General features: G+C 39.9%; 1 protein-coding gene across 7 annotated transcripts in view; it reads left to right on the forward strand.

The window, feature by feature from the left end:
• Nucleotides 1-27614, forward strand: part of DENND5A (DENN domain containing 5A) — a 111348-nt gene that overhangs the window by 62582 nt on the left and 21152 nt on the right. For all 7 annotated transcript variants that reach the window (XM_064288457.1, XM_064288454.1, XM_064288458.1 and 4 more), the window contains exons 6-13: nt 3484-3801; nt 5054-5269; nt 13881-14115; nt 17301-17451; nt 18145-18238; nt 23008-23139; nt 25872-26024; nt 27194-27278. In XM_064288457.1, coding sequence (XP_064144527.1) covers nt 3484-3801; nt 5054-5269; nt 13881-14115; nt 17301-17451; nt 18145-18238; nt 23008-23139; nt 25872-26024; nt 27194-27278 — 1384 coding nt within the window. The remainder of the gene's footprint in view (nt 1-3483; nt 3802-5053; nt 5270-13880; nt 14116-17300; nt 17452-18144; nt 18239-23007; nt 23140-25871; nt 26025-27193; nt 27279-27614) is intronic.

Consider the following 27614-nt stretch of genomic DNA (forward strand, 5'->3'; position numbering starts at 1 on the left):
GAAACTCTATGGGGCAGTTCTGCTCTGTTCTGTAGTGTCGCTATGAGTTGGAATTGATGGCACTGGGTTTTTGTTTTTTTGTGGCGGGGGGGAGGTTTAAGGTGTGCCTGACCCAGACCATGTTATTTTCAGTTGCCTCATATGTATGTGAAAGCTGCATCCATTGATGGGCACCTTGGCTGTTTCCATCTTTTTGCTTTTGTAAACTGTGCTGCAGTGAACGTGAGTGTGCATATATCTGTTTGTGTAACGGCTCTTTTTTGTCTAGGGTATATTCTCCTATGCCCATTTTTAAGTTGAGTGAATTATCTTTATCTCAGTGACTTCTTTTACAAGTTATGTGTTATGGTTATTATTTCCTAAATTGTTTACTACCTTTTAATATTTTTATAGCAGCTTTTACCTTTATAGCACTGGCAGTCGTGGTTCAGTGGTAGAATTCGCACCTTCCATGCAGGAGACCCAGGTTCGATTCCTGGCCAGTGTACCTCAAGCCACCACTTGGCTATCATTGGAAGCTTGTGTATTGCTGTGATGCCGAATAGGTTTCAATGGAGTTTCCAGACAAAGACTAGAGAGAACAGCCTGACGATTTGCTTCCAAAAATGGGCCAGTGAAAATCCTTTGGATCACAATGGTCCGGTCCCATTGTGCATGGGGTACTGTGTGTTGGGGGCTGACTTGATGGCAGCTAAGAGCAACAACAACATTTACCTTTATGATTTCTAACCTTGTAATGAAGCTTTGAAAGTCCAACTCCACCCTAAGATAGAATCATAGTCTTTTATATTTTCTTTTCATACTTTCGTGGGTTTATTATTTTTTACTTACAGAAAATGTCAGACATGTGCGAGAGTAAAGCAAATAGCATCTGTCATAACAATCGTCAGCTCATGGCTTCTGTTTTTCCATCTGTATCCTCCTTGGTCTCCCCTCTCCCCGTACTGCCTTATTTTGTAGCAAATCTCACACAACATTATGATGTTATTCAAATATATGCAGTATGTATCTCCCAAAGATAAGGCCTCTTTTTATTTATTTATTTTTTATTGTACCTTAGATGAAGGTTTATAGAACAAATCAGTTTCTCACTAAATAATTAGTACACATTGTTTTGTGACATTGTTTGAAAACTCCGTGATGCGTCAACACTCTTGTCTTCTCAACCTTGGTCTCCCTATTAACGGCTTTCCTGTCTCCTCCCGCCTTCTTGTCCTTGCACCTGGGCTGGTGTGCCCATTTAGTTTTGTTTTGCTTTGTTTTATGGGCCTGTCTAATTTTTGGCTGAAGGGCGAAACTCAGGGGGCTGTACTCTGAGGGTTTCTCCAGTCTCTGTCAGACCAGTAAGTCTGGACTTTTTTTTGTGAGTTAGAATTTTGTTCTACATTTTTCTCCAGCTCTGTCCAGGACCCTCTATTGTGATCCATGTCAGAGCAGCTGGTGGTGGTAGCCAGGCACCATCTAGTTATGCTGGACTCAGTCTGGTAGAGGCTGTAGTAGTTGTGGTCCATTAGTCCTTTGAACCTGTCTTTCCCTTGGGTCTTTGGTTTTCTTCATTCTCCCTTCCTCCAGATGGGGTGAGACCAGTGGAGTATCTTAAATGGCTGCTCACAATGTTTTAAGACCCCAGATGCTACTCAACAAAATAGGATGTAGAACATTTTCTTTATAAACTGTGTTATGCCAGTAGAGCTAGATGTTCCCCAAGACCCTGGTCCCCACAGGATAAGGCCTCTTTTTAAGACAAAGTGGCTTTATTTTTTATATTTAAGTCTTTACTCTGTCTCAAATTTATTTCATTTTTATTGTAAAATTTAATTTTGAGTATGGTATTATATAAGAATTCTAGCATTTTTAAGTGGACAGTCACTTGTCCCCAAAACATTTATTGAGTAATCCACGGATATGAATAATACATGGATATACTCAAGACTGTTCTTTTCCAATAGGTTATTGTTTTATGTCTATTTTAGTATCTAGTAAGGCAAGTCCCCCCTCAAATTTTTCTTGGTTATTTCTTTTATTCTAATATGCAAGATTCAGAATCAGTTCATCAGGTTCCACACTCAAAAAAAAAAAAAAAAGTCTTATTGGGATTTAAGAAAAATTTATGTTAAGTGTACAGATTTTGGGGGTTATTAGCACCTTTTCATTATAGACTTTTCCTATATACTAATATTGTATATATCTCCATTAGTTGAAGTTTTATATTCTACAGTGATGATAACAATGTTACTTAACATTATGTACTTACTCTGTGCCAGGCACTGAGCTAAACCCTCTATGTTTATAGTCTCATTGTCAAAACAAACCTGTGACATAGGTAATATTGTTGTCCCTGTTACAGTCAACCCTCTGTACCTGTGGGTTTCATATTGCAGATTCAGCTAACCTAAACAATACAGTATAACAACAATTTACATAGCACTTACATTGTGTTAGGTATTATAAGTAATCTAGAGATGTTTTAAAGTATAATAGAGGGTATGTGTAGGTTATGTGCAAATACTATGCCATTTTATATAAGGGACTTGAGCATCCTCAGATTTTGGTATCTGCAGGGGGTTCTTGAAAGCAATCCTCTGTAGATACTGAGGGACAACTGTTTACGGATGAAACAGACATACCCTTAAGCATTTAATAGATGCACTACAATGAAGGAAATGAGAGTTGTTTTGACTAGAAAAGCTTCGTGGTTATAAGATAAAGATATAAAAATAAAAGGCTTTTCTAATTTGTGGCTGCAAGAAAATTCCAGCAGGGACAGGAACTATAAAGTATTTAAGTTAAATTTAATAAGAAATTTGCAAGACCCCTAAGGAAGGGAAGGGTGGATGGCTAAGAGCTTAAGAACATGTCTGTGAGGTCAGGCTGAGTTCAAATCCCAGCTCCACCACTTAGTAGCTATATCACTTTGAACATCTTACTTAACCCTTCTGTGTCAGTTTTGTTTGTAAAGTAGGGATAGTAGATATTGCCAAGTTATTCTTTGTCAGTTCAGATTACCCACCCCGCCAGCAGTGTGAGTGAGAGTGCTGTCTCTCTACGTCCTTTCTGCGGCAAGTTTAAATTGAGAAGAAGGACAGAAGTCATCAAGACCAGCCGTGAAATCTTAGAAACCAGGACTGAGACTCAGAAAAGGGATAATGGCATACTAGGGTTGCTATGAGTCAGAATTGACTCTGTGGCAATGGGTCAGGGTCATGTAGGAAGATAATGTACACTGAGTCAATTCTGGGACCTAGACTTGACTCACTCCTAGTGTTCTTTTCACTACTGTGAGAATTCATGCATTTGTCAAACATTTAATGAGCACTTACTGTATATGGGACTTTTGTGCTAGATGCTTAAGATCTGTGTCATTATATAATCCTCTTGTCTGCCCATTTCAGGTGTTTTTCCTTCCCTTACTTGTTTATTATCCTTTCTGAAGCTGCCTAAATGTTCTGAAGTTCATACTCCTCATCCTGTTTTGACTTTCAGGCTAACCTCTGCTTTGTGGACATTGACAACCATTTCATTGAACTGCCGGAGGACTTGCCTCAGTTTCCCAACAAGTTGGAGTTTGTCCAGGAAGTCTCTGAGATTCTTATGGCATTTGGCATTCCTCCTGAGGGGAACCTTCATTGCAGTGAGAGTGCCTCCAAGCTGAAGAGGCTCCGGGCCTCTGACCTTGTTTCTGACAAGAGGAATGGGAACATCGCTGGGTCCCCTTTGCATTCCTATGAGCTCCTCAAGGAGAATGAAACTATTGCCAGGCTGCAAGCTTTGGTCAAAAGGACTGGAGTGAGCCTAGAAAAGGTAAGGTGTTACATATGAGTCTGTGACACATTTGATCCCTGCGGGGTGCTGCCTTGTTGAAATAAGGTGTGGGATGAGAAAGCATCCAGTTCAGGACAAGGCATTATTTGTGAACAGTGAGAGTGCTCTGTATAGGACATTCTGGATTCAGCTCTGGCCAACATTATCCTAGTAACTGCTGCTTGAATCTAAATCTGGGTAGCATTTCACTTGGACATCAAGGAGAGCCTGCCGTCATTCTGTGTGAGCACTATAGCAGAGGGATGATGGTGGAGCCTGCTGTCATTCTGTTTGAGCGCTATAGCAGAGGGATGATGGTGGAATCCTTGTGTTCAGATGTTTCAGATCCATTGTCCTGTGAGCTTCACAGCAACCTAAGGCAGATAGAGCAGGTATTATCATTTCTGTTTTGTGCTGAAGAAAGTGAGTCTTGGAGAGTCTTAAGTGTTTTGCCTAAGATAAATGCCAAGTAAGTGGCTGAGCTGAAGCTAGAACCTGGTCCTCTTGAATTTTAGTCCTGTGTTCTTTCCAGAGATATACTTAGCTTTCCATTTCCTGACTTTCTTGAGACTATCAGCTTTTAGTACTTGTTTATCCATCTCTTCATTTTCCCATTTCCCACTGTTAAATTATTTTTGTAAATTACATGTAAACAAAATGGGCCCATGTAATCATTTTGTTGGACTTCTTTATCCAGTGAAGTGTGAAACATTTCATTTTTCTGTTTATTTAATCAGTAGAGCAGACATTTTTTAATAAATCATGGCCAGTTGAAGAGGAGCAAGCAGAGAAATACTTAGGGGATTAAAATGGTTTAAAAAGACACAGTCAGGAAATTCTTTGGGGAGAAAGGTAAGGAAAGTGATATGGGGGAGAAAATCAAAGAGATGAAGGGAGAACAAGGGTCTGGCCTTACTGCTTTGCACTATGATTTTCTTATTGATCTTGCATAGACCCTTCTTTTCCCCAGACTCTGGAGATTATTAGCACCTTCTACAGAGCTGCACGCCCCTAATGATCTTACTTACCTTTGCTGTCATTGACTTGCTAGATACCCTCAGGTAGAGGGCCTCATTTATCACTTCTCCATGTGGGAATTCCTCTTATTTTTCTTCCCATTTCTTCCCTCTTTTGTTTATCCCCTTCATTTGCTGCTTAGTAAATGACCACTGGAAAAAAGTCAGATGAGTTGCATTTCTTTGGGAAAAAAGGAAAAGCTTGTGTGTTCTCACCTGTTGTTTCCTTTTTGTAGCTGGAAGTGCGAGAAGACCCCAGCAGCAATAAGGATCTCAAAGTACAGTGTGATGAGGAAGAATTTAGGATTTACCAGCTAAACATTCAGATCCGGGAAGTCTTTGCAAATCGTTTCACTCAGATGTTTGCGGATTATGAGGTTTTTGTCATTCAGCCCAGCCAGGATAAGGAATCCTGGTTTACCAACAGGGAGCAGATGCAAAACTTTGATAAAGTGAGTGTGATCCTGCTGGGGAGGTGGTGGGGGGTAAGAACATGCCAGAACTCTCTTGAAGATGTAACTGAAAATGAGTTTTTCTTTCATAATATTATATGCTGAAAACATTCATGGCCCTTCTATATTGGTAAAATCTAAGGTCTTGTTGCTTTAGAACAGATGTGCTGTTTATTACTATCAGGTGATTTACCTCTTGTCAAAGAGCGAGCTCTCTCCTTTTAATATTTAAAGTTTTTAATAGTTATGTTTTTTTAAATATATGTATTTTTTATTTTGCTTTAGGTGAAGGTTTACAGAGCAAATTAGTTTCCTTCTCAATAGTTCAGACACACATTGTTCCGTGACATTGGTTGCAATCCCCACAATGTGTCAGCATTCTCTTGAGTTTCCCATTTCTATTTGTCTGGTTGTCCTGCCCCTTCCTGCCTTCTCATCTTTTCTTTTGCGCAGATGTTGCCCTTTTGGTCTCATATAGGTGATTGTTCTAAGGAGCACTTTTCCTTACAGGCATTGTTTATTTTGTAGGCCTGTCTGTTATTTCACTGGAAAGTGATCACCAGGAATGGCTTTAGTTCCAAGGTAGAAGTGTGTCTAAGGGCCATAGTCTCAGGGGCTCCTCCAGTCTCTCTCAGACCAGTAAATCTGGTCTTTTTTTATGAATTTGAATTTTGTTCTACATTTTTCTGCCACTCTAACTGGGATCTTCTATCGTGATCCTGGTCAGAGCAGTTGGTAGTGGTAGCTGGGCACCATCTAGTTCTTCTGGTCTCAGGCTAGTGGAAGCTGTTGTTTCCATGGTCTGTTAGTCCTTTGGACCAGTTATTTCCTCCAGTTTTTGGTTTTATTCACGCTCCTTTGCTCCAGATGGAAAGAAACCAGTAGTTTTATCTTAGATGTCCATTCACAATCTTTTAAGACCCCAGATGCTACTCAACCAAAGGAGGAGGTAGAATGTTGTCTTTATGAACTATGTTATGCCACTTGACCTAGATGTCTCCTGAGACTATGGTCCTTATCCTTCAAGCCCAGTAACTCAGTCTCTTGAGGTGTTTGGTTATATCTCGGATGTTTCCATCACTGTGCCCTCGTGTGCTCCATTTTATATATGAATATATATAACCAAACACAAGCATTTCCTCATGTGTCCGAATGTCTTTGGTGAAGTGTCTGTTCTTAATTCCCTTTGTCCGTTTTTTAATTGGATTATTTGTCTTTTTGTTATTGAGGTATTAAAGTATTCTGTAGATGATAGAAATTAGATCCTTGTCAGGTATGTCGTAGCCAAAAATTTTTCCCGGTCTGTAGGTTCCCTTTTTACTCTTTTGGTGAGGTCTTTTGATGAGCATAAGTGTCTAATTTTTTTTTCTTAATTGTGCTTTAGGTGAAAGTTTACAGAGCAAATTAGTTTCTCGTTAAACAGTTAATACAAAAATTGTTTTGTGTCATTGAATGCCATCCCCGCAATGTGTCAACATTCTTCCCTTTTTCACCCTGGGTTCCCTGTTTCTATTCATCCTGTTTTCCTGTCCCTTCTTGCCATCTTCATGATTGAACTATGAAGCACGTTCCTTGTGTGTGTTATTGCTGGCCTTATATATTTATAGATCTGTCTAATCTTTGGCTAAAGGGTGAACATCAGGAGTGACTTCAGGACAGAGTTGAAAGGGTGTCCGGAAACATACTCTCAGGGTTTCTCCAGTCTCTGTCAGACCAGCTAGCCTGGTCTTTTTTGTGTGTGTGTGAATTTGAATTTTGTTCTACATTTTTCTCCCTTTCTGTCTAGGACCCTCTATTGTGATCCCTGCCAGAGCAGTTGGTGGTGGTAACTGGGCATGTGGTCGTTCTGGGCTCAGTCTGGTGGAGGTTGTAGTAGTTGCAGTCCATTGTCCTTTAGACTAATCTTTCCCTTCTGTCTTTGGTTTTCCTCATTCTCCCTTGTTCCAGCAGGGATAGGATCAGTAGATGTATCTTAGATGGTTGCTAGCTGGCCTTTTAAGACCCCAGATGCTACTTATCACAGTTGAAGTAGAACGTTTTCCTTATAGACTGTGTTATGCCAGTTGAACTAGATGTCCCTCAAGACCATAGTCCCCAGCCTTCAGCCCAGTAGCTCAGTCCTTGAGGGCGTTTGCATGTGTCTGTGAAGCTTCTGTGACTTTGCCCTAGTTAAGGGTTTAATTTTTAGGAGATCTCAGTTATCCGGTTTATCTTTTGCTGTTTGTGCATTTTTAGTTATATTTGGTAATTCTATTTATGCCTTGTATTAGGGCCCCTAGCATTTTCCCTATTTTTTATTCCATGATCTGTATAGTTTTAAGTTTTACATTTAAGTCTTTGGTCCATTTTGAGTTTTTATGTAAGGTGTGAGGTATGGATCTTGTTTCATTTTTCTTCAAATGGATATCCAGTTTTGCCAGCACTATTTGTTAAATAGACTTGCTCTCCCCTTTTAATGAGCTTCAACCCTGTATCGAAGATCAGCTATCCACAGGTGAATGAATTTACTTCTGGTTTCTCAATTCTATTCCATTGGTGCATGTATATGTCATTGTACCAGTACCAGGATGTTTTGAGTACCATGGCTGTTTAGTAGGCTCTGAGATGGGGAGTATGAGGCCACCTGCTTTGTTCTTCAAAAATGCTTTGCTTATCTGGGGCCTCTTTCCTTTGCATATAAAGTTGGTGATTAGTTTTTCAGTCTCATTAAAGGATGTTGTTGGAATTTGGATTTGATTGCATTGTATTTGTAGATTGCTTTGAGTAGCATTGACATTTTCATAATGTTAAATCTTTCTATCCATGAGCACGGTACGGTTTTCAATTTATGTAGGTCTCTTTCGGTTTCTTGCAGTAGTGTTTTGTAGTTTTCTTTGTATAAGACTTTTACACCTCTAGTTAGATTTATTCCTAAGTATTTTATCTTTCTGAGGGCTATTGTAAATGGTATTGTTTCCCTGATTTCCTTTTTGGAGTTCTCTTTGTTGGTATAGATAGAGGAATTCAACTGATTTTTGTTTGTTGATCTTGTGCCCAGTCACTTTGCTGAGTTCTTCTATTAGTTCCAGTAGCTTTCTTGTAGAGTCTCTGGGATTTTCTGTGTGTAAGATCATATCATCTAAGAATAGAGATAGTTTTACTTTTCCTTATCAATTTTTATGTTCTTTATTTTCCTTTCATGCCTTTTTGTTTTAGCTAGAACTTCCAGTATGATACTGAATAAGAGTGGTGATAAAGGGCATCCTTGTTTGGTTCCCATTCTCAAGGGGAATGCTTTCAGTCTCTCTCCATTTAGAATAATGTTGGCTGTTGTTTTTGTGTATATGCCCTTAATTATATTGAGGAATTTCCCTTCTATTCCTATTTTGTTGAGTTTGTATCAAGAAAAGTGTTGGACTTCATCAAATGCCTTTTCTACATTGATTGAGATGATCATGTGATTCTTTTTTGTTTTATTTATGTGGTGGATTACGTTGATTGATTTTCTAATGTTGAACCATCCTTGTATATCTGGTATAAATCTCACTTGGTCATGATGTAGTATTTTTTTCTGCTATGCTGTTGAATTCTGTTGGGTAGAATTTTGTTGAAGATTTTTGTATCTATCTTCATTGTGAATATTGGTCTGTAATTTTCTTTTTTAGTGGTATCTTTTCCTGGTTTTAGTATGAGGGTTATGCCGGGTTGATAGAAAGAATTTGGTAGTATTCCTTCCTTTTCTGTGTTCTGGAATAGTTTGAATTGTATTGTGCCAACTCTTCTCTGAATGTTTGGTAGAATTCCCCAGTGAAGCCATCTGGGCCAGGGCTTTTTTTTGTTGTTGGGAATTTTTTTTTATGACCTCTTCAATTTCTTCTTTTGTCATGAGTCTCTTCAGATTTTCTACCTCAGTTTGTGTTAGTTTGAGTAGGTAGTGCGTTTGTAGAAAGATACCCATTTCTTCTAGATTTTCAAATTTGGCCAGTGGTTTTTTAATACTATTAATCTTTTCAAAGAACCAACTTCTAGTCTTGTTGATTCTTTCAGTTGTTTTTTCATTTTCTGATTCATTGATTTCTGCTCTAATTTTTATTATTTTCTTTCTTCTGGCAGCTGTGATGTTCTTTTGCTGCTCTTTTTCTTTTTGTTCAAGTTGCAGGCTTAAGGTATTGATTTTTGGCTCTACATTTTTTTTTTTTTTTAATTGTGCTTTAGGTGACAGTTTATAGCTCAAGTTAACTTCTCATAACAAAAAATTATGCATATACTGTTATGTGACACTGGTTGCAGTCCTCATAATATGACAGCAAACTCCCCCTACTTTTTTGATATGTGTTTTTATTTCTATAAATTGACCTCTGAGCACTGATTTTGTTGTGTTCTAATGGTTTTGGTATGTTGTGTTTTCATTCTCATTTGATTCTAGGAATTTTTTAATTTAATTTTAAATTTCTTCTATTACCCAGTGGTTTTTAAGCAAGGTGTCAGTTTCCGTGTATTTGTTTTTTTTTTTCCTTATTGTTCCTGTTATTGGTTTCTAATTTTATAGCATGATCCGAGAAGATGCTTTGTGTTATTTTTATATTTTTTAATTTATTGAGGCTTACTTTGTGGCCTAAAATATGGTCTGTTCTGGAGAATGATCCATGTGCATTGGACAAGAATGTGTGCTGTGCTGCTGTTGGGTGGAGTGTTCTGTATATGTCTGTGAGGTCGAGTTGCTTGATTGTGAGGTTTAAATCTTCTGTATTTTTGTTGAGTTTCTTTCTACTTGTTCTGCGCTTCATTGAAAGTGGTTTGTTAAAGTCTCTTACTGTTACTGTAGAATTGTTTATTTCTCTTCAATTCTGTTAGAGTTTGTTTTACGTATTTTGGAGCTCTGTCGTTGGGTGCGTAAATACTATGATTATGTCCTCTTGGTGGATTGACCCTTTAATCATTATGTAGTGCCCTTCCTTGTCTCTTATGTTGGATTTTGCATTGAAGTCTATTGTATCAGAGATTACTATTGCCACTCCTGCTCTTTTTTCATTACTGCTTACTTGATATATTTTTTTTCCATCTTGGATTTTTAGCTTATTTTTATCCTTGTGGCTAAGATGTGTCTCTTATAGGCAACATATTGATGGAATTTTTTTTAATCCATTCTGTTACTGTCTCTTGACTGGTGAATTTAACCCATTTACATTCAGTGTGATTACCGATAGGTACAAATTTACTGCTGTCATTTTGTTGTGCTTTTTTTTTGTGGTGGTAATGGTTTCTTTGTTCTGCTTACTTTTCTCTACTTAGTTCTTTTTGTTCGTGGATTTTCTTTTCATTTCCTTTGTTGTTGTTGATTTTGTGTTTACTAAGACTTCATGGTTTTCTACTTTTTCATTTTGGTGAGTAGGTTTATAAATTTTCTTTGTGGTTACCCCGAAATTTACCTTTATCTTACTAAGTTTAAAACAGTCTATTATGTCTTGATATTGCCTTGACTTCCTTCCCATATGGAAGTTCTGTAGCTACACCATTTATTCTCCCTTTTTATTTTGAAGTTGTTACCATTTATACAGATCGATGTCTCTTGTTCCTTGTTTTCAGTCTTGTAGCTTTATTTTATTTTTTGTAAATTCTTTGTTGGTATCTATCTGTATGATGTCATGTATCTTAATCTCAGGTTTTTGTCTGCTGTTGTTCTCTGTCAGAAGCACTCCCTTTATATATATATTTTTTCATGTATCTATTTTTTATTGTACTTTAAATGAAGGTTTACAGAATGAACTAGTTTCTTATCAAACAATTAGTACACATATTGTTCTATGACATTGGTTAACAACCCTACGACATGTCAACACTCTCCCTTCTCAACCCTGGGTTCCTGATTACCAGCGTTCTCATTCCCTCCTGCCTTCCAGTCCCTGCCCTAGGGCTGGTGTGCCCTTTTAGTTTTGTTTTGTTCCACGAGTCTGTTCAGTCTTTGGCTGAAGGGTGAACCTCAGGAGTGACCTCACCACTGAGCTGAAAGAGTGTCCGGAGGCCATACTCTCAAGGTTTCTCCAGTCTCTGTTAGGCCAGCGAGTCTGGTCTTTGTTTTTGAGTTAGAATTTTGTTCTACATTTTTTTCCAGCTCTCTCTGGGACCCTCTATTGTGATCCCTGTTAGAGCAGTCAGTGGTGGTAGCCAGGCACCATTGTGTTGTACTGGACTCATTCTGGTGGAGGCCACGGTAGATGTGGTCCATTAGTCCTTTGGACCAACCTTTCCCTTGTGTCTCTAGTTTTCTTCATTCTTCCTTGCTCCCGAGGGGGTGAGACCAGTGAAGTGTCCTAGATGGCTGCTCACAGGCTTTTAAGACCCCAGATACTACTCACCAAAGTAGAGTGTAGAACATATTCTTTATAAACTGTTTTGCTAGTTGAGCTAGCTAATCCCCGAGATCATGGTCCCCACAGCCCTCAGCCCAGCAATTTTGTCCCTCAGGGAGTCTATGGAGCCACCATGACCTTGCCTTGTACAGGTTGTGCTGGCTTCCCAGTATTGTGTACTGTATTACCCTTCACCAAAGTTGCGACTTATCTATTAAGTGTTTTCCATCCCTACCCCTTCACTCCCTCCTAACCATCAAAGATTCACTTTGTATGTAAACTTTTTCATGAATATTTACAGTAGTGGTCTCATACAGCATTTGTCGTTTTGTGATTGACTTATTTTATTCAGCATCATGTCTTCCAGATTCATCCATGTTACGAGATGCTTCACAGATTCATTGTTGTTCTTTACTTTTGCCCCTTTAATATTTCTTACAAGGTTGATGTCTCTTTTACAAATTGTCTTAATTTCTGTTTATCTGGAAATGTCCTAGTTTCACCATTGTATTTAAAAGACAGTTTTGCTGAATATATAATTCTCTGTTGGCAGTATTTTTCTTTCAGCATTTTATATATGTCATCCCATTGCCTTCTTGCCAACATGGTTTCTGCTGGAAACTCAGAGTTTAGTTTTAATGGTTCCCCTTTGTAGGTGACAGTTCCTTTTTCCCAAGCTGCTCTGATCACTTCGTCTTTGGTTTTGACAGGTTTGATTATGAAATGTCTTGGTGACTTTCTTTTGGAGTCTATCCTGTATGGTGTTCATCGAGCCTTTTCTCATCTTTCATGATATTAGGGATATTTTCTGCCAGCAAATTTTCAAATATTTACTCTATAATTTTTTTTTTTTTTTTGGTCTCCTGTTCTGGAATTCTGATTATGCGTAAATTATTCCTCTCTATAACTGACTGTCTTAGACCTTCTTAACTTTTCTTCATTCTTTTTTTCTGAATGTTCCTCAGATAAATTAGTATCAAGGAGTTGGTCCTCTATTTTGCTGATTCTCTCTTTCATTGATTCAGTCCTACTCCTGTGTCCCTCAGTTGAGTTACCTCTTACTGAAATTTTATTGTTAGTCATCTGGATTTCTAGATGCTGTTTTTTTTTTTTTTTTTTTTATGGTTTCTAAATGTCTATTTCATCATTTTTTTCTTGTATTGTTTTCCCGAACCCTTCTAGAGTTTTGTCTGTGTTTTCCTTGATCTCTTGGCAGGGGTGTTATATATAAGTCTTTTGAATTCGTTATTTCCATTTCTATTCCATTACCATTTCTTCCTCAAGAACGTTTCCTGGCCCTTTATTTTGGTCACTTGCTTGAGCAATCTTGTCCTACTTCTTTATGTGATTTGATATTGTCTGTTGTTTTTGAGGCATTAAGATGTTATTTATTTGATGATTGTATGTTTGTTTGCTTCATCCTGATGATTTTTTGTTTTGTTTTGATATATCCAGGCAGGTGTGGGAGGCATACAACTTTGGTCATTAGTTTGGCAACACTAGAGTGCATACCACTTTTTTCTGGGTGGGTGGAGCAGTGGCTGGGAGTGTGAGCACAGGTCTCTATTTGCTGGTTGTGCAGGGCAGCTGAGGGTGGGCTGGGTGGGTGTTAGCCACCGTTTATCATCTATCCAGTGGCACAGGAGCGGGTGGTGGTAGTCACTGAGTGAATGGGGTAGCAGGTGTGGGTGTGGTGGGTGAGCGAGAGGTGTGGTCATCACTGCTTGCTGGGTTGGAGTGGGTGGGTGGTGGGTGGGCAGATGCGTGTTGCATGGTCGTAGCTGCTCACCAGGTTGGGGGCCCGGGGTAGGTGGTAGGCAGGTATGTGTACCACTCTTCGGGTTGGGGAGGGGGACGTGAGAGGTGAGCAGGTATGTTTGCACATGTGGTTGCTGCTGCATCCTGAGTCAGGGGCAAGGGGTGGGTGGTGGGGGGTGGTGTATGTGTATTTGCTGCCGCTTGCCAGTTTGAGAGCTCTCTCTTAAGATAAAGATGCACATGCAGGTTGAACATTAGGATTCTGGGATAGTTGACTGGTTGGGTTAACTGGGTTAAGTTACCTGGGTGAGTTGGGCTAGTGCGCCAAAGTTTTAGGGTATTTGAAATTGTATGAGTGTTAAAAGAAAGAAGGAATTTTGCTGTTTGTTTTTCATAAAGACTTAAGAAACTTCAGAGGAGAATTAACCTACTGGATCCCTTGGGCATATTGGCCTTGCTGGTCAAGGCTGACATACTGTCTTCCTTGCTCCCTGTCGATGACTGTTTCCTCTTGGTCCCATTAGGCATCTTTTCTATCAGATCAGCCTGAGCCCTACCTGCCCTTCCTCTCAAGATTCCTGGAAACCCAGATGTTTGCTTCTTTCATTGACAATAAAATTATGTGTCATGACGATGATGACAAAGACCCCGTGCTCCGGGTATTTGATTCTCGAGTAGACAAGATCAGGCTATTGAATGTTCGGACACCCACTCTTCGTACGTCCATGTACCAGAAGTGTACCACTGTGGATGATGCAGGTAAGGCCTCTTTGGAGCTGTTCATTCATCTCTCTTGGATTATGTCATTAACATGTCTCTGTTCCTAAACGTGCCAGCTTCTTTCTCTGTCTCTGCCTTTGCATAATTTGTTCCTATTGCTTGAAACGTTCTTTTCTGCCTTTTTGCCTGACAAACTTCTCATTAGTAAAGATGTATCAGTTAGGAATAGGTCCTGCTGTAATAGAGAACTCTAATCAGCAGTGGGTTAAACAAGTATGGGTTTATGTTCCTCCAGTTTTCAAGAAGTGCAGAATTGGTGGTTACTGGTGTTGGCTCAGCTCCTCAACAAATGTAAACAGGAAACGAGATTCTATCTTTTGACTCAAATATCCTTAGCATGTTGGCTTTTGTCTTCATGTGTGTAGCCTCATTGTTGCAAGAGGCTTTGTGTTCATATTCAAGATAAGAAGCAAAGTTTGATCCCAGCAGGATCACAAACTGGCAATCCCCTTGGTGGACTGCAAGTCAGCTAGTCCTATCGGGTAGATTTTCAAGTCACTATTTGAATAGTAAATTGATGAATCCCTTGCAAGATTGTGGCCCAGCCAGTCATTTTGGGGAAGTCGCAAGCCTGTGAGATGTCAGTCAACTCAGGTCTTGTACAAAAGTAACATTTTCTGTAGCAGAGACTGGCTTCTTCCCTGGGCAGAAGTAACAACCCTTTGGGGGTAGAAAGCAACCTGCAAAGTCCCTGAAGTAGTTTCTGCAAAGAAGTAGGGCAAAGGTATAATTCTTCGGGGTTTAGGGGGGAAAGCCTCCCAAGCTGTTTTTCCAAAGAACCAAGGCAAAAAGCCACATAAAGGAGCTCATTTCACCATAAGAGGAGTCTGCTTAAAGCTGGAGACTACAGAGCTAAAGGGACTGGTCGCTCCAGGCCTGGCCCATCTGCCACAAGGGCATCTGTAATCCATTTGTTGTGCACCACAGAATAGCTATTTGGTATTCTGGTCTCAGTTGTGCCCAGGATATGTGGTCTCCTGGACCTGTTAGAATGTAGGATTTGGGATATGGAAGAAAGGGTTTACTAACCCACTTCTGTATGGCTTGTTCCAAAAAAAATGAGTGACAGAGAGCCTTCAGGTAACTTTATGGTCTGCTCTCAGGAATCATAGGAACATTTTTGCTGTTGGTATTATCCCTTAGGTATGCACCAGAGGTGTGTACTCCAGGTCTGCTAGAGCAGGGTGCTTCCCACTGGCCTCAGGTCCCTAGCCTGGAGGAGTAGTTCAGTTACCTCACTCCGTCCCACATGGGTACCTCAGTTTATAGAACCAGTCTGATTGAACAATGGTAAAAATAAAACTAAAGGGATCTTTTTGGAAACCTTAAAAATGTTACAATTAGAAGGGAGCTTGATGGTGATCAACTTTACCCACTCTCTAATTTTACAGAGAAAGATGTTTTTTTTTTGTTCACCACTTTATCCACAGGTCCTAGAATAGTACGTGGCACATTTTAGACACTTAATAAATTCTGTTGAATGAGAGTAAGGGTGGGGGTGGGGGAGTGAGGGAGGCCCAAAGCGAGAAGGTGGCTTGACCTAGGATACATAGCAAGGCCCAAAATTTGTGATATTTTCACTTGGGTCTAGAAAACACCAGGAGAGTTACCAGCTTTTTTTTTTTTTTTAATTTTTGAAGTATAATTGACATACAATAAAGTGCAGATATTTAAAGTTTTGACATATGCATGCACCCACATCAAGAATTAGCAAACATATCTATCACCTCCAAAAGCTTCTTCCTGTCCCTTTTTAGCACCTCCATCCTACCCTTCCTCAGACATTATGGCTTTTACCTCTAAAAGTTTGAGTCTTTTTTTTGTCTTCCATGTCTCTAATTTTTTTTTTAATTTATGAAATACGGTTATAATAACTATTAGTATCCTTGTTTACTAATTCTAATATTTGTGTCAGTTCTTGGTTGGTTTCATTTGATTTTTTGCCTCATGGGTCATATTATCTTGCTTCTTGACATGGCTGGTAATCTTTGGATGCCAGACACCATAAATTTTACCTTTTTGAATTCCAGATATTTTTGTATTCCTATAAGTATTTGGTCTTTGTTATGGGATGCAGTTAAGTTACTTGGAAATAGCTTGATCCTTTTGGATTTTCCTTCTGGAATTTGTTCAATGGGACCACAGTGACCTTTAGTGTATGGCTAATTATTTTGCACAACTGAGGTCAGACCCTTCTGAGTACTCTACCTAATGTCCCATAAATGATGAAGTTTTCTAGTCTGGCAAGTGGGAATGGGTGCTATTCCCAGCCCTGGATGAGCACTGTGTACTTTTTTTTTTTTCCCTAATCCTTTCAGATGGTTCTTTCCCTGAACTCAGGTAGTTTTCCTACCTGTTGTTAGGTGCCATCAGGTTGGTTCCAATTCATACCTGTACTGATTAGTTGCTCTACTGAATACTCAAGGGGGACCCTTTGCAGATCCGGGTTCACTCTCTGGGTAGCTCTTTCCTCTCTAGTACTCTGCCTTGTTCATTCTAGCTGCATTGGTCTCTTTGATCTCTTAACCTTTGTCTCCTTAACTCAGGGAGTCTGCTGGGCTCCACCTGGGTGTCCCCTCCCTGCACTGCAGGCAGCCTGAAAACTCTTAAGGCAGTTAGCTGGGGCAATTGTAGGGGTTACCTCATTTGTTTTCTTTCTCTCAGGGATCATTACCCTTTTGCCTGATGTCTACTATTTGAAAACCATTGTTTCAAATATTTTGTCTTTTTTTTTTTCGTTGTTTCAGGCAGGAGGGTAAATCAGCCTTTTTTATTCCTTCTTGGTTGAAGCAGAAGGGTAGCCAGCTTTTTTTTACTTTTTGTTATGCTTTAGATGAGAGTTTACAGCTCAAGTTAGTTTCTCATACAGAAATTTATACACATGTTATTATGTGACCTTCGTGGCTATCCCTGTAATGTGACAGCACACTTTCCACCCCAGGTTTCCTGTGTTCCTTCAACCAGCTCTAATCCCTTTCTGCCTTCTCATCTCGCCTCTGGACAGGAGCTGGGCATTTAGTCTTATGTATCTACTCGAGATAAGAAGTACACTCTTCATGAGTATTATTTTATGTTTTATAGTCCAGCCTAATCTTTGTCTGAAGAATTGGAGAGTAGCCAGCTTTGAAAGAAACGTATGACTTGTTTTTCTTCTTCTCATTCAGAGAAAGCAATTGAGCTGCGTCTGGCAAAAATTGACCATACTGCAGTTCACCCCCATTTACTCGACATGAAGATTGGACAAGGGAAGTATGAGCCGGGCTTCTTCCCTAAGTTGCAGTCTGATGTGCTTTCCACTGGGCCAGTCAGCAACAAGTGAGTCAGCCCCAGGGATTCCTTGATCTAGCTTCCTAGCCCCAGTGATAAGGTCATCCAGTGCCTGGGCCCAAGGAGTATCCTCAGAAGACCCCGGAATTTTGTAAAGCACATATGGAGAAGACCCAACCTATTCAGGTTGTTCCCTTGTTCAAACAAGAAAACTGGTGGTAGAATATCTGTACCTCCTGTCTCCACTGTGCAAACTTGAATAGCTCCACATGCCCATTACCTTCAAAAAGCCAGGCTGCAGATGGGGTAAAATCATCTCACAACTGAATGAATATCCTACAGTACCTAGCTAGCATTGTGCCTTCAGTCAGCAGTGGTAGAAATAATTGGAGCCTGAACCAAAGGAGATAACTTAGCAGAGATGCCGCTCCGTTTTAGTTGCTTTTGGAGAGGAGTGTATCAAAGCCTAGATAGAATAGAAAGAGTATGTTTCTGGATTTGCATGTGAAAATTTTATAGGTGTTTCAAGAGAGGTATGTCCGTGTTTCCTTGGTAGTTATCTCTTTTTTGTTCAGTCACTGATCTTTAAGCTGCTCTTCCTCATGGTCTCTGTGTTGTGTCTGGTGACTTCTTGGTGGTACCCTTGCCTAACATTGACCCCTAGACATTCAAGCATGCGCCTGTCAATTGACCTTACCTTCTTAGTGGGAGGGTCTTAATTGCCTGCTTTGATTCTGTCAGGTGGACAAAAAGGAACGCCCCTGCCCAGTGGAGGCGGAAGGATCGGCAGAAGCAGCACACAGAACACCTGCGTTTAGACAATGATCAGAGAGAGGTAAGACAATGACATAATAACCAGGAATGACCCTGTTATCATGCTATACTTTCCTTCTCTTTCCCATTTCTTTGGCCCCTGATCTAAGTGTCCCAGCAATGACCTTTCCCCATAAAGAAGGGATATTGGTAAGGCTAGTTCCTGAAGCCTGATACCCGAGCTTGGGTTAAGACAAATCAGGATTTAGGAAATTTTGCAAGAGGCAGCTAGCACCTAACTTTTAGATCTTCTCCCAAACCAGAGCCTATTTGCACCTCTATTCAGGAATGATAAGTCAGTGCTTAGAAGAGAGCTTATCACTGTCCTTTCCTTACTCGCTCATGCATGATATTCAGTCATCCTTTGCGGGGTGTGTGTGTGAGTGTGAGTGATGGAAACCTCAGAAGATAAGGGTCTGAAACTTTGGGGAGTCCTTTTAAAATTGATTAGCCTTTTTTTGGAGAGAGAAGGGGAAAAAGCTGAACTTTGGTTAATGCCGTGAGTCTGTAACCTGGTTATGTGTGGGTGTGCAACCCTTTTCCTACTTTTTCTATATTTTTATTTAAAACAGAGGACCAAAGGAGAGGAATATTACCAGGTGCCTGGGAATTGAGGATTCTTGCATTTACTTCCTGAATCCTCATTGTTTGTAAGCTGAGTTTCTCACAGGTCTTTAAACCAATCCCCTGCTGAGAATTTGCATTTCCACCCCAGATATACTGAATCAGAATCTACAGTTAAACAAGATCCCCAGGTGATTCTTATGTATAATAAATTTTTGGGAACCACTGGTCTACTAGTGGGTCTCAGAATTGGTCCCTATCCTGCAGCATCAGTATCACCTGGGAACTTGTTAGAAATGCAGATTCTCAACCATACCCACACCCTTCCAGTCGATTCCGACTCAGAGCTAACAATAAACAAACACCAGAAGATAAGCTAGATAACTGGCATCTCCTAAAAATTAAACACTTATGCTCATCAAAGGCTTTACCAAAAGAGTAAAAAGAGAACCTACAGACTGGAAAAAAATTTTTGGCTATGACAAACCTGACAAAGGTCTAATTTCTAAAATCTGTAGACAAATCCAACACCTCTACAACAAAAAGACAAATAATCCAATTAAAAAATGGGCAAAGGATATGAACAGACACTCCATCAAAGAAGACATTCAGACAGCTAAACGACACATGAGGAAATGTTCGTGATCACTAACCATTAGAGAAATGCAGACAAAACCATAATGAGATACCATCTCACCCCAGCATTACTGGCATAAATAAAAAAAAAACAGAAAATAGCAAATGTTGGAGAGGCTGTGGGGAGCTTGGAACTCTTACGCACTGCTGGTGGGCATGTAAAATGGTACAGCCATTTTGAAAAAGAATATGGTGCTTCGTTGAAAAGGTAGAAATAGAAATACCATATGATCCAGCAGTGCCACTCCTAGGAATATATCCTAGAGGAATAAGAGCCGTCACTTGAATAGACATGTGCATACCCATGTTCGTTGCAGCATTGTTCAGAATAGCAAAAAGATGGCAACAACCCAAGTACCCATCAATAGTTGGAAAAACAAACTGTGGTACATGCACACATGGAATACTATGCAACAATAAAGAACAATGATGAATCTGCAAAGCATCTCACAACATGGATGAACCTGGAGGGCATTATGCTGAGTGAAATAAGCCAATCACAAAAGGACAAATACTGTATGAAACCACTATTTTAAAAACTCTTGAAAAGGTTTACACACAGGAAGAAACAATCTTTGATGGTTTCTAGGGAGGGGCAGGATGTCGAGGTAAAAACACTAACTAGACAATAGATAAGGGGTAACTTTGGTGAAGGGTAAGATAGTACACAGTTCTGGGGAACTCAGCACAACTTGATCAGGGGAAGGTCATGGAAGCTTCATAGACAACATCCATACTCCCTGAGGGACCAAATTACTGGGCCGAGGACTAGGGATCATGATCTCAGGAAACATCTAGCTCAATTGGCATAACATAATTTATAAAGAAAATGTTCTACATTCTACTTCAGTAAGTAGCATCTGGCTTGTGAACAGCCACCTAAGCTACTCCACTGGTACCATCCCATCTGGAACAAGGCAGAATGAAGAAAACCAAAGACACAAGGGAAAGATTAGTCCAAAGGACTAATGGACCACAACTATCACGGCCTCCACCAGACTGAGTCCAGCACAACTAGATGGTGCCTGGCTACCACCACCAGCTGCTCTGACAGGGATCACAATAGAGGGTCCTGGACAGAGCTGGAGAAAAATGTAGAACAAAATTCCATCTCAGAAAAAAAGACCAGACTTACTGGTCTGACAAGAGATTGGAGAAACCCTGAGAGTATGGCTCCGGACAACCCTTTAACTCAATACTGAAGTCACTCCTCAGGTTCACCTTTCAGCCAAAGATTAGACAGGCCCATAAAACAGTATGAAATTAAATGGGCATACCAGCTCGGGGGCAAGGATGAGAAGGCAGGTGGGGACAGGGAAGCTGGTAATGAAGAATCTAAGGTTGAGAAGGGGAGAGTGTTGACATGTTGTGGGATTGGCAGCCAGTGTCACAAAACAATATGTGTGTTAACTCTGTAATGAGAAACTAATTTGTTCTGTAAACCTTCATCTAAAATACAATTTAAAAAAAGATAAAAATACTGTTGTGCAGATCGTTAAAAAAAAATTATCAGCAGGGGCTCGAACCAGAACTGGAACAAACCAGTTTGAAGCCCTGGTTTCTCAGCTCATAACTCGTTTCCAGTAAAGTTTCTAGTATAAACCTCAAGTTAGAGAATCTGCCTTACTTAATGGCAGAGAAGTTGTGAAAAGGGGTCTCACCTTCACAAACCTATTTCAGGAACTTCTCTTTGAGAAAAGACCTGCAAGTTACATTTTATACAGATGAAACCCAGTAAAGCATATTGTTTTTATATGTGTCAGGCACTTTGCCTTTGCTGTTTTTTAAAGGACTAAATTAAAATTACAAGGTATGCTTATGAATTTTTAACTGCTGATTTGCAGGATAAAGTTGTGCCTAGAGTTTTTTTGTGAGGGTAGTATAGGGGAGTGTTGGCTATTGATGTTATTTTAAAAGCCTTCCTTGAATCTTCCATCTCATTCCATATTACTTTTTTCAGCAGTGTTTATGGAACATTTTTCTTGGGTATAGTCAGTATACTAGGTAGGCACTTTGAAATATGAAGATGACAAATGTAAGGATTGCAAAGAGATAGCCTTGTCCTCACAGAATTCCAGTTTATTAGGGAAGGGAAGTAAGGTACACAGATAACCTCAGTAGAAGAGTCTTTTGAAAGGGCCATAAAGAGGCAATCGAATGTTTGATCACGGATTAGAGCGAGGAGAGGTCAGTTCTGCCTGGAATAATGACCAAACAAGACTGTTAGGAGGAGCCAGCACTTATTTAAGCCTTGAGTAAGGATAGGATTGTTAAAGAGAAGGAATAGCATTCAAAGTAGAGGAAATGTCAGGATTAAAAGCTTGGTGGTTTTTGTGTAAAGGAGGCTGTGATTAGAATGTTTTGGAGAAAGGAAATACTGGAGATAGCTAGCTAGTAGGAGGCGCAGGCAGCAGTACTTCAGAAACCCTGGTGGCTTAGTGGTTAAGAGCTATGGCTGCTAACCAAAAGGTCAGCAGTTCGAATCCACCAGGCACTCCTTGGCAACCCAAAGAGGCAGTTCTACCCTGCCCTATAGGGTTACCGTGAGTCGGAATCGACTCAAGGGCAATGGGTTTGGTTTTTTTGGTATCTAAAGGAAAACTGAGATGATATAATGAATTCTGTTTTCTCTGATGTAAAGCATCCCAAAGCACTGGAATTACTTTAACCTTTAATGCTACAAGAAGCAAAAAACACATGGCTGCAGCACGTATATAGCTCAGTGTACAAACCCATTCAAAACTGACAGTACTGTTGAGCAAATAATTTTTTTCCAAGCTGGGAGGAACTTAAACCCCTCTGCCTGACCTTGAGAGTTGGAAAAAAAGGCAAATTGAGAGACCAGAAGGTAGAATAGACAATTTTTGCTACTGGAATAAATATGGAGGAAGGGAATAAAAATGTTAGTTGTAAACCTGGGTTACTGAATTGCCAGCATATTGTAGAAAAGCAGAAAATGCAGTTGTTTTAAGTGTGACATCTTATTTTCCAGGCTTAAGGAAACCCTGGTGGCATAGTGGTTTAGTGCTACAGCTGCTAACCAAAAAGTCGGCAGTTCGAATCCACCAGGCGCTCCTTGGAAACTCTGTGGGGTAGTTCTACCCTGTCCTATAGGGTCGCTGAGTCAGAATCAACTGGACGGCAATGGGTTCTATGGATTTAGTTTAGCAAGATTACCCTTTATGATGGAAATGGTAGATTATCTTTGATATGGGCAGAGGGGTAAGTTCCTCCTGGCTTGGTGGAAAAAAAGCGATTCTCTCAACAACAGTACTGTAGTTTTGAATGGGTTCACACACTGAGCACATGCTGGAGCCGTGTGTTTTTTGCCTCTTGTATCATTAGGTTAAAGTGATTACAGTGCTTTGGGGTGCTTTACATCAGAGAAAATAGAAGTCATTTTATCATTTCAGTTTTACCTTTGATACAGGAGTCACATTTTAAACTCTGCTTCCCAACTATCTGAGCCCAGGAAACAGACTAAGAAAGTGTGGGGTAACGATGCCCTCTACAGGCACCCGTTAGTACTGCTCACCTGTGGTTTGTGTGCATGGACACAAAGGGTCTTTGATTTTTCCCTGTTTGCTGTAGAAGTACATCCAGGAAGCCAGGAATATGGGCAGCACCATCCGCCAGCCCAAATTGTCCAACCTTTCCCCATCAGTCATCGCCCAAACCAACTGGAAGTTTGTGGAGGGCCTGTTGAAGGAATGTCGCAACAAGGTGAGCAGTGGGCACCTCTGTATGTGTGCTGTTTCTCTTGGCAGCCAGGGTGACACCAGCACCTGGCTCCAACTACTCTTTCTTCATTAATACTGTTAATATAATGGCATAGTACTAATTTTAAGATCCTGATAACTTGGAATTAAGTGTATTTGTTTTAAATAAAATATACCATTGAGGGTAAGCTTAATTTGTTTGATATCCTTTAAAACTCAGAGATAGATGCAGTTTTTAGTTTTAGATACTTTACTTACTTGAAGTCGTTGTAGTTGAACGATCTCAATAGATTAGTCTTACATGTATGAAAATTTTTTGCCTCTCTAAGATGACAACAGTGATTTCTTATGTCTAAAAACAAGAATTTATGTAGTAGGCTGTGTGCCAGACCAAATTGTGTTTTTCAGTTTAAGCTTGGGCTATTTGGATATTTTTCTCCATTCTACAAATAGTCATTCTTCATTTTTTAGTGTTTTAATTATGATTAAATTTCTTTTCTAATAAAAATAGTACTTTAAGTCAATATACATGCTTTATAGGGCCATTCAACTAACTTGGTCTCAACTACGTCCTGTTTATTCCTCAACAGGATAAAATTTTTTTCCTGCTTTCTCAGTTTCTGAGTGGTGCTCATTTACGGGATGAAATAAAATATACTTCATCATGTGGAAGAAATTATTGCTGTTAAGAGTTAGATTACTATATCAGTACTGATATTTTGAATTTGGGTGTCAATAAAAAAAAGCTTCTGTCAGTTCACTCTGAGTCCTTGATACCTGTGATTTTCCACACATTATTGTCCTTTCTGCCATCAAGAACATTGGTGATGCTGTATTTCTGAAAAGAGTGCTTTTCTGTTGCCCTTGGGGTTTTTCCCAAACTGCTGACATTCATTCTCAAGTTTTCATACGCATGCCCAGGCCTTAACAACTTCCTTGTGTCTTCTGCCAGGCCAACAATGATTGTGAGATGCATCCCAATTTCAGAGATGTTAACGTGTAGGAAAATGTGCATCTCAGAATTGAAGAAATATGGTAGTTAAGTCTAACACCATCAAGTATTGGTTAGCATATAGAGCAACAGGAAGTTTCTTATAAGTTGGTATGACCACTTTGGAAAACAGCATAGCATTATGCAATAATTCTTTTCCTAGGTATTTCTCTAGAAGAACTTTTGCAGCATGTCCCAGGACATCTGTACAAGTTGTTCACAGCAGTATTTTTGTTATAGTAGCCCCAAACTATAAACCCAGGGACATAAGTAGGAGAATTAATAATTTTTTGTTTATTCATACAATAGAAATGGACAACAGCTATTCCCATCAACATGGATGAATTTCACAAAGTTGAGGAAAAAAACAAATCACAAAAGAAAATATATAGGAAAAATGGAACTCTTTTGTTTAGGGATGCAGATATAGGTGATGAGCAATTCCTTGCTTTTCTATAGTGTAAGTCAGGATAGTGATCACTTCTAGAATGGGAAGGTGATTGTGGAAGGATGCATGGGGCTCTGGAAAGGTACAGATGGTCAGTATTTTATTTCTCAATCTGGGCGATGGTTATAATAGTATAATAGTGCCAAGAGTGCTGGTGGTGCACTGGTTAAGTGCTCAGCTGCTAACCAAAAGCTCAATGGTTTGAACCCACCAGCTGCTCCATGGGAGAAAAGATGCGGCAGGCTGTTTCCATAAAGATTACAGTCGTGGAAAGCTTATGGGGCAGCTTGACTCTGTCCTATACGATTATTATGAGTTGGAATCAACTCGATGGCAAAGTTTATATACATACATACATATATATATAAAAATATATATGTATATGTTTGTGTATTTCAAAATAGAAATATGTGTATTTCAAAATAGAAAAGTTAAAAATAATATACATTAAGAGTTGTTGCTTCTGAGAGGTAAAATTAGGAGTGATTCTCCTCCCCTCCTGCCTTTTAGGTTTTTATATGTTGTAAATTTATAACATGATTAAACCTTACCTAATAATTTTTTAGACTTAAGATTCATGCACATTTGGGTTCAAAAGCCAGATTTACTCCTACTTTGGTGTATGATTTTGGGCAAGTTATTTTAGCTCTCTTGCATCAATTTCCTTATCAGTAAAGTGGGAATGATAACAATACTTAGAGGGCTGATAGGAGGCTTAAATGAGATATTGCATGCTTAGTGCAGTGCGTAGCACATAGTATTTAATAAAAGCTGATTGTCATTATGTAATACGTGTTTTTTTTTTTCCCCCTTTTAAATTTTGGTTTTGGTTTTACAGTAAGCATCTGGAAATTTGAAAGTTTTTACCAAGAAGTAAATTATTCCTCCTCAATTTTTTAATCCCCTTGATGGGTACATTAAATCTTTCTGAGATTAAATGCTTGAAGGTTTATTAGGCAATAAGAGTCAGAGGATGTCAGAGGTGAGCATGATCAAAGGTTTTTTTTCATTTCTCTCGTCTCATAAATGCAAAGATGGAATCCAGAGTCATACACTTACCCAGGGTCATACAGTGATTGCTGTGTTTTATCACCTTCTTAACCAAACTTTTAAAGAATGCACTCTACCAGAAACCTGACCTATATGATGGAGAATAAAAATACACTATTCCCTGAGGCTTATTCATCTTGTCCCTCCCAGCCTGGTGAATGTGCTGTGCAGGCTGCCATAACTCTTTCCAGGTACATGTGATCCTGCTCACTGTGGTTTTCTAATCCTGCTGACTGATTCTTTGTAGACCAAGAGGATGCTAGTAGAGAAGATGGGCCGAGAGGCTGTGGAGCTAGGACATGGAGAGGTTAACATCACTGGAGTGGAAGAAAACACCTTGATCGCCAGCCTGTGTGACCTCCTGGAAAGGATCTGGAGTCACGGGTTACAAGTGAAACAGGTGATGAATGTCTAGCCTCTCCCTGCTGAGCAAGCTGCCTTCCTGTTTTCACTTACTGTTCTTGTTAGTTGCTGTCAAGTTGGCCTGTCTCACTGCGACCACATGCACCATGGACCTAAATGCTCTCAGGTCCTGTACCATCCCCACGATCAGTTGCAGATCTGACCGTTGTGATCCATAGAGTTTTCGTTGGCTGATTTTTGGAAGTAGATTTTTAGGCCCTTCTTTCTAATTCGGTTTTGTCTCTAAGCTCAGCTGAAACCTGTTCAGCATCATAGCAGCATGCAAGCCTCCACTAATAGACGAGTGGTGGCTGCATATGAGGTGCATTGGCCCAGATCTGAACCTGGGTCTCCGGCATGGAAGGGGAAATTCTACCACTGAACCACCGATGCCCTCGTTTTCACTCAGGAGCCTTTCTGTACTTGGTTTGATCAGCTTGTTGGCTTTGAAGAATTGCACAGTACTCATGGAGTGAGACTTGAAATAGCTAAATGCTATTCAGATTTGTGCCTTGGCAAGATGACAAATTACTACATGTCTCAAATAGTTTAAACTGCCACTGTTACTTTTTCAAATGCCAGGTTCTATTATATTGACTGTAGTATATCTCAGGCTTGCAGTTAAGTACCAGCCTACCTTCCTACAGGCTTCTTCAACTGTACCTTCAGTAGTAAATCCTCATCAGAGTGATGATTCTTCTTCCTAGCCTAAGGGCAGTAATGCGCAGAAGCGGTTTAGGACATTGAGGAGCTATTATAGAATCTCTTAGACTGGATAGCAGCCCCTCTGTCCCAAAACCATCATGCTGTGCCCAAGCCGACCTTCAACCGATAGACCATTTAGGGGTTGACAGATCATTTGTTTTTTTCTTTCTTATCCTTTGGTCCTTTCCCAGGCTTTCTTTGACCATCTCTTTCCTGTTCCCAGTCGGGGACCGTTTCCTTTGTCTGTTCTCTACTTTTCTACTTTACTTTTCTCCTGGATTGTAATAAAAGAATATATATGTATACATTGCATCTGGGTGTACATTGAGACAAGCAATAGTATAGATACTTCTTAGCAAAACCCTGTATCTGTATGTTCAAATTATTCCTGACTTAATTCACTGGATACTTTAGCCTCTGAAATCTAAACTGATAGATATTCCTCCCTTGCATTGGTTCCAGGGGAAATCAGCTTTGTGGTCCCACCTGTTACATTATCAGGAAAACCGGCAGAGAAAACTCACATCAGGAAGCCTCAGCACCTCAGGTAAGAGCCTTTGCACCACTGGAGAGAACTCCATCACCCTGCTTTCCCATCCCCCACTGGAGAGAACTCCATCACCCTGCTTTCCCATCACCCACTGGAGTGATCATCTGAAGCAGACTGTTTCAGGTCGATGAAGCCTTTGCTCTGGGATGTTTTAAATATTAAGCCACTAGGCTCTCTGAACCATAGAGCATGTCAGAGCCATGGAGTTTGCTTTCATTATGTGTTTCTATACTCTTTTGATCAATGAGATAGATTTATATCAGCAAGAAGATAGTCTTAATAATGAATTTGGATTTAACTGTGGTACTAGTGTCCTGTGTTTGGAGCAAGCCA

This window comes from Loxodonta africana, chromosome 7 (assembly GCF_030014295.1).
Source record: "Loxodonta africana isolate mLoxAfr1 chromosome 7, mLoxAfr1.hap2, whole genome shotgun sequence".
NCBI classification, from domain to species: Eukaryota; Metazoa; Chordata; class Mammalia; order Proboscidea; family Elephantidae; genus Loxodonta; species Loxodonta africana.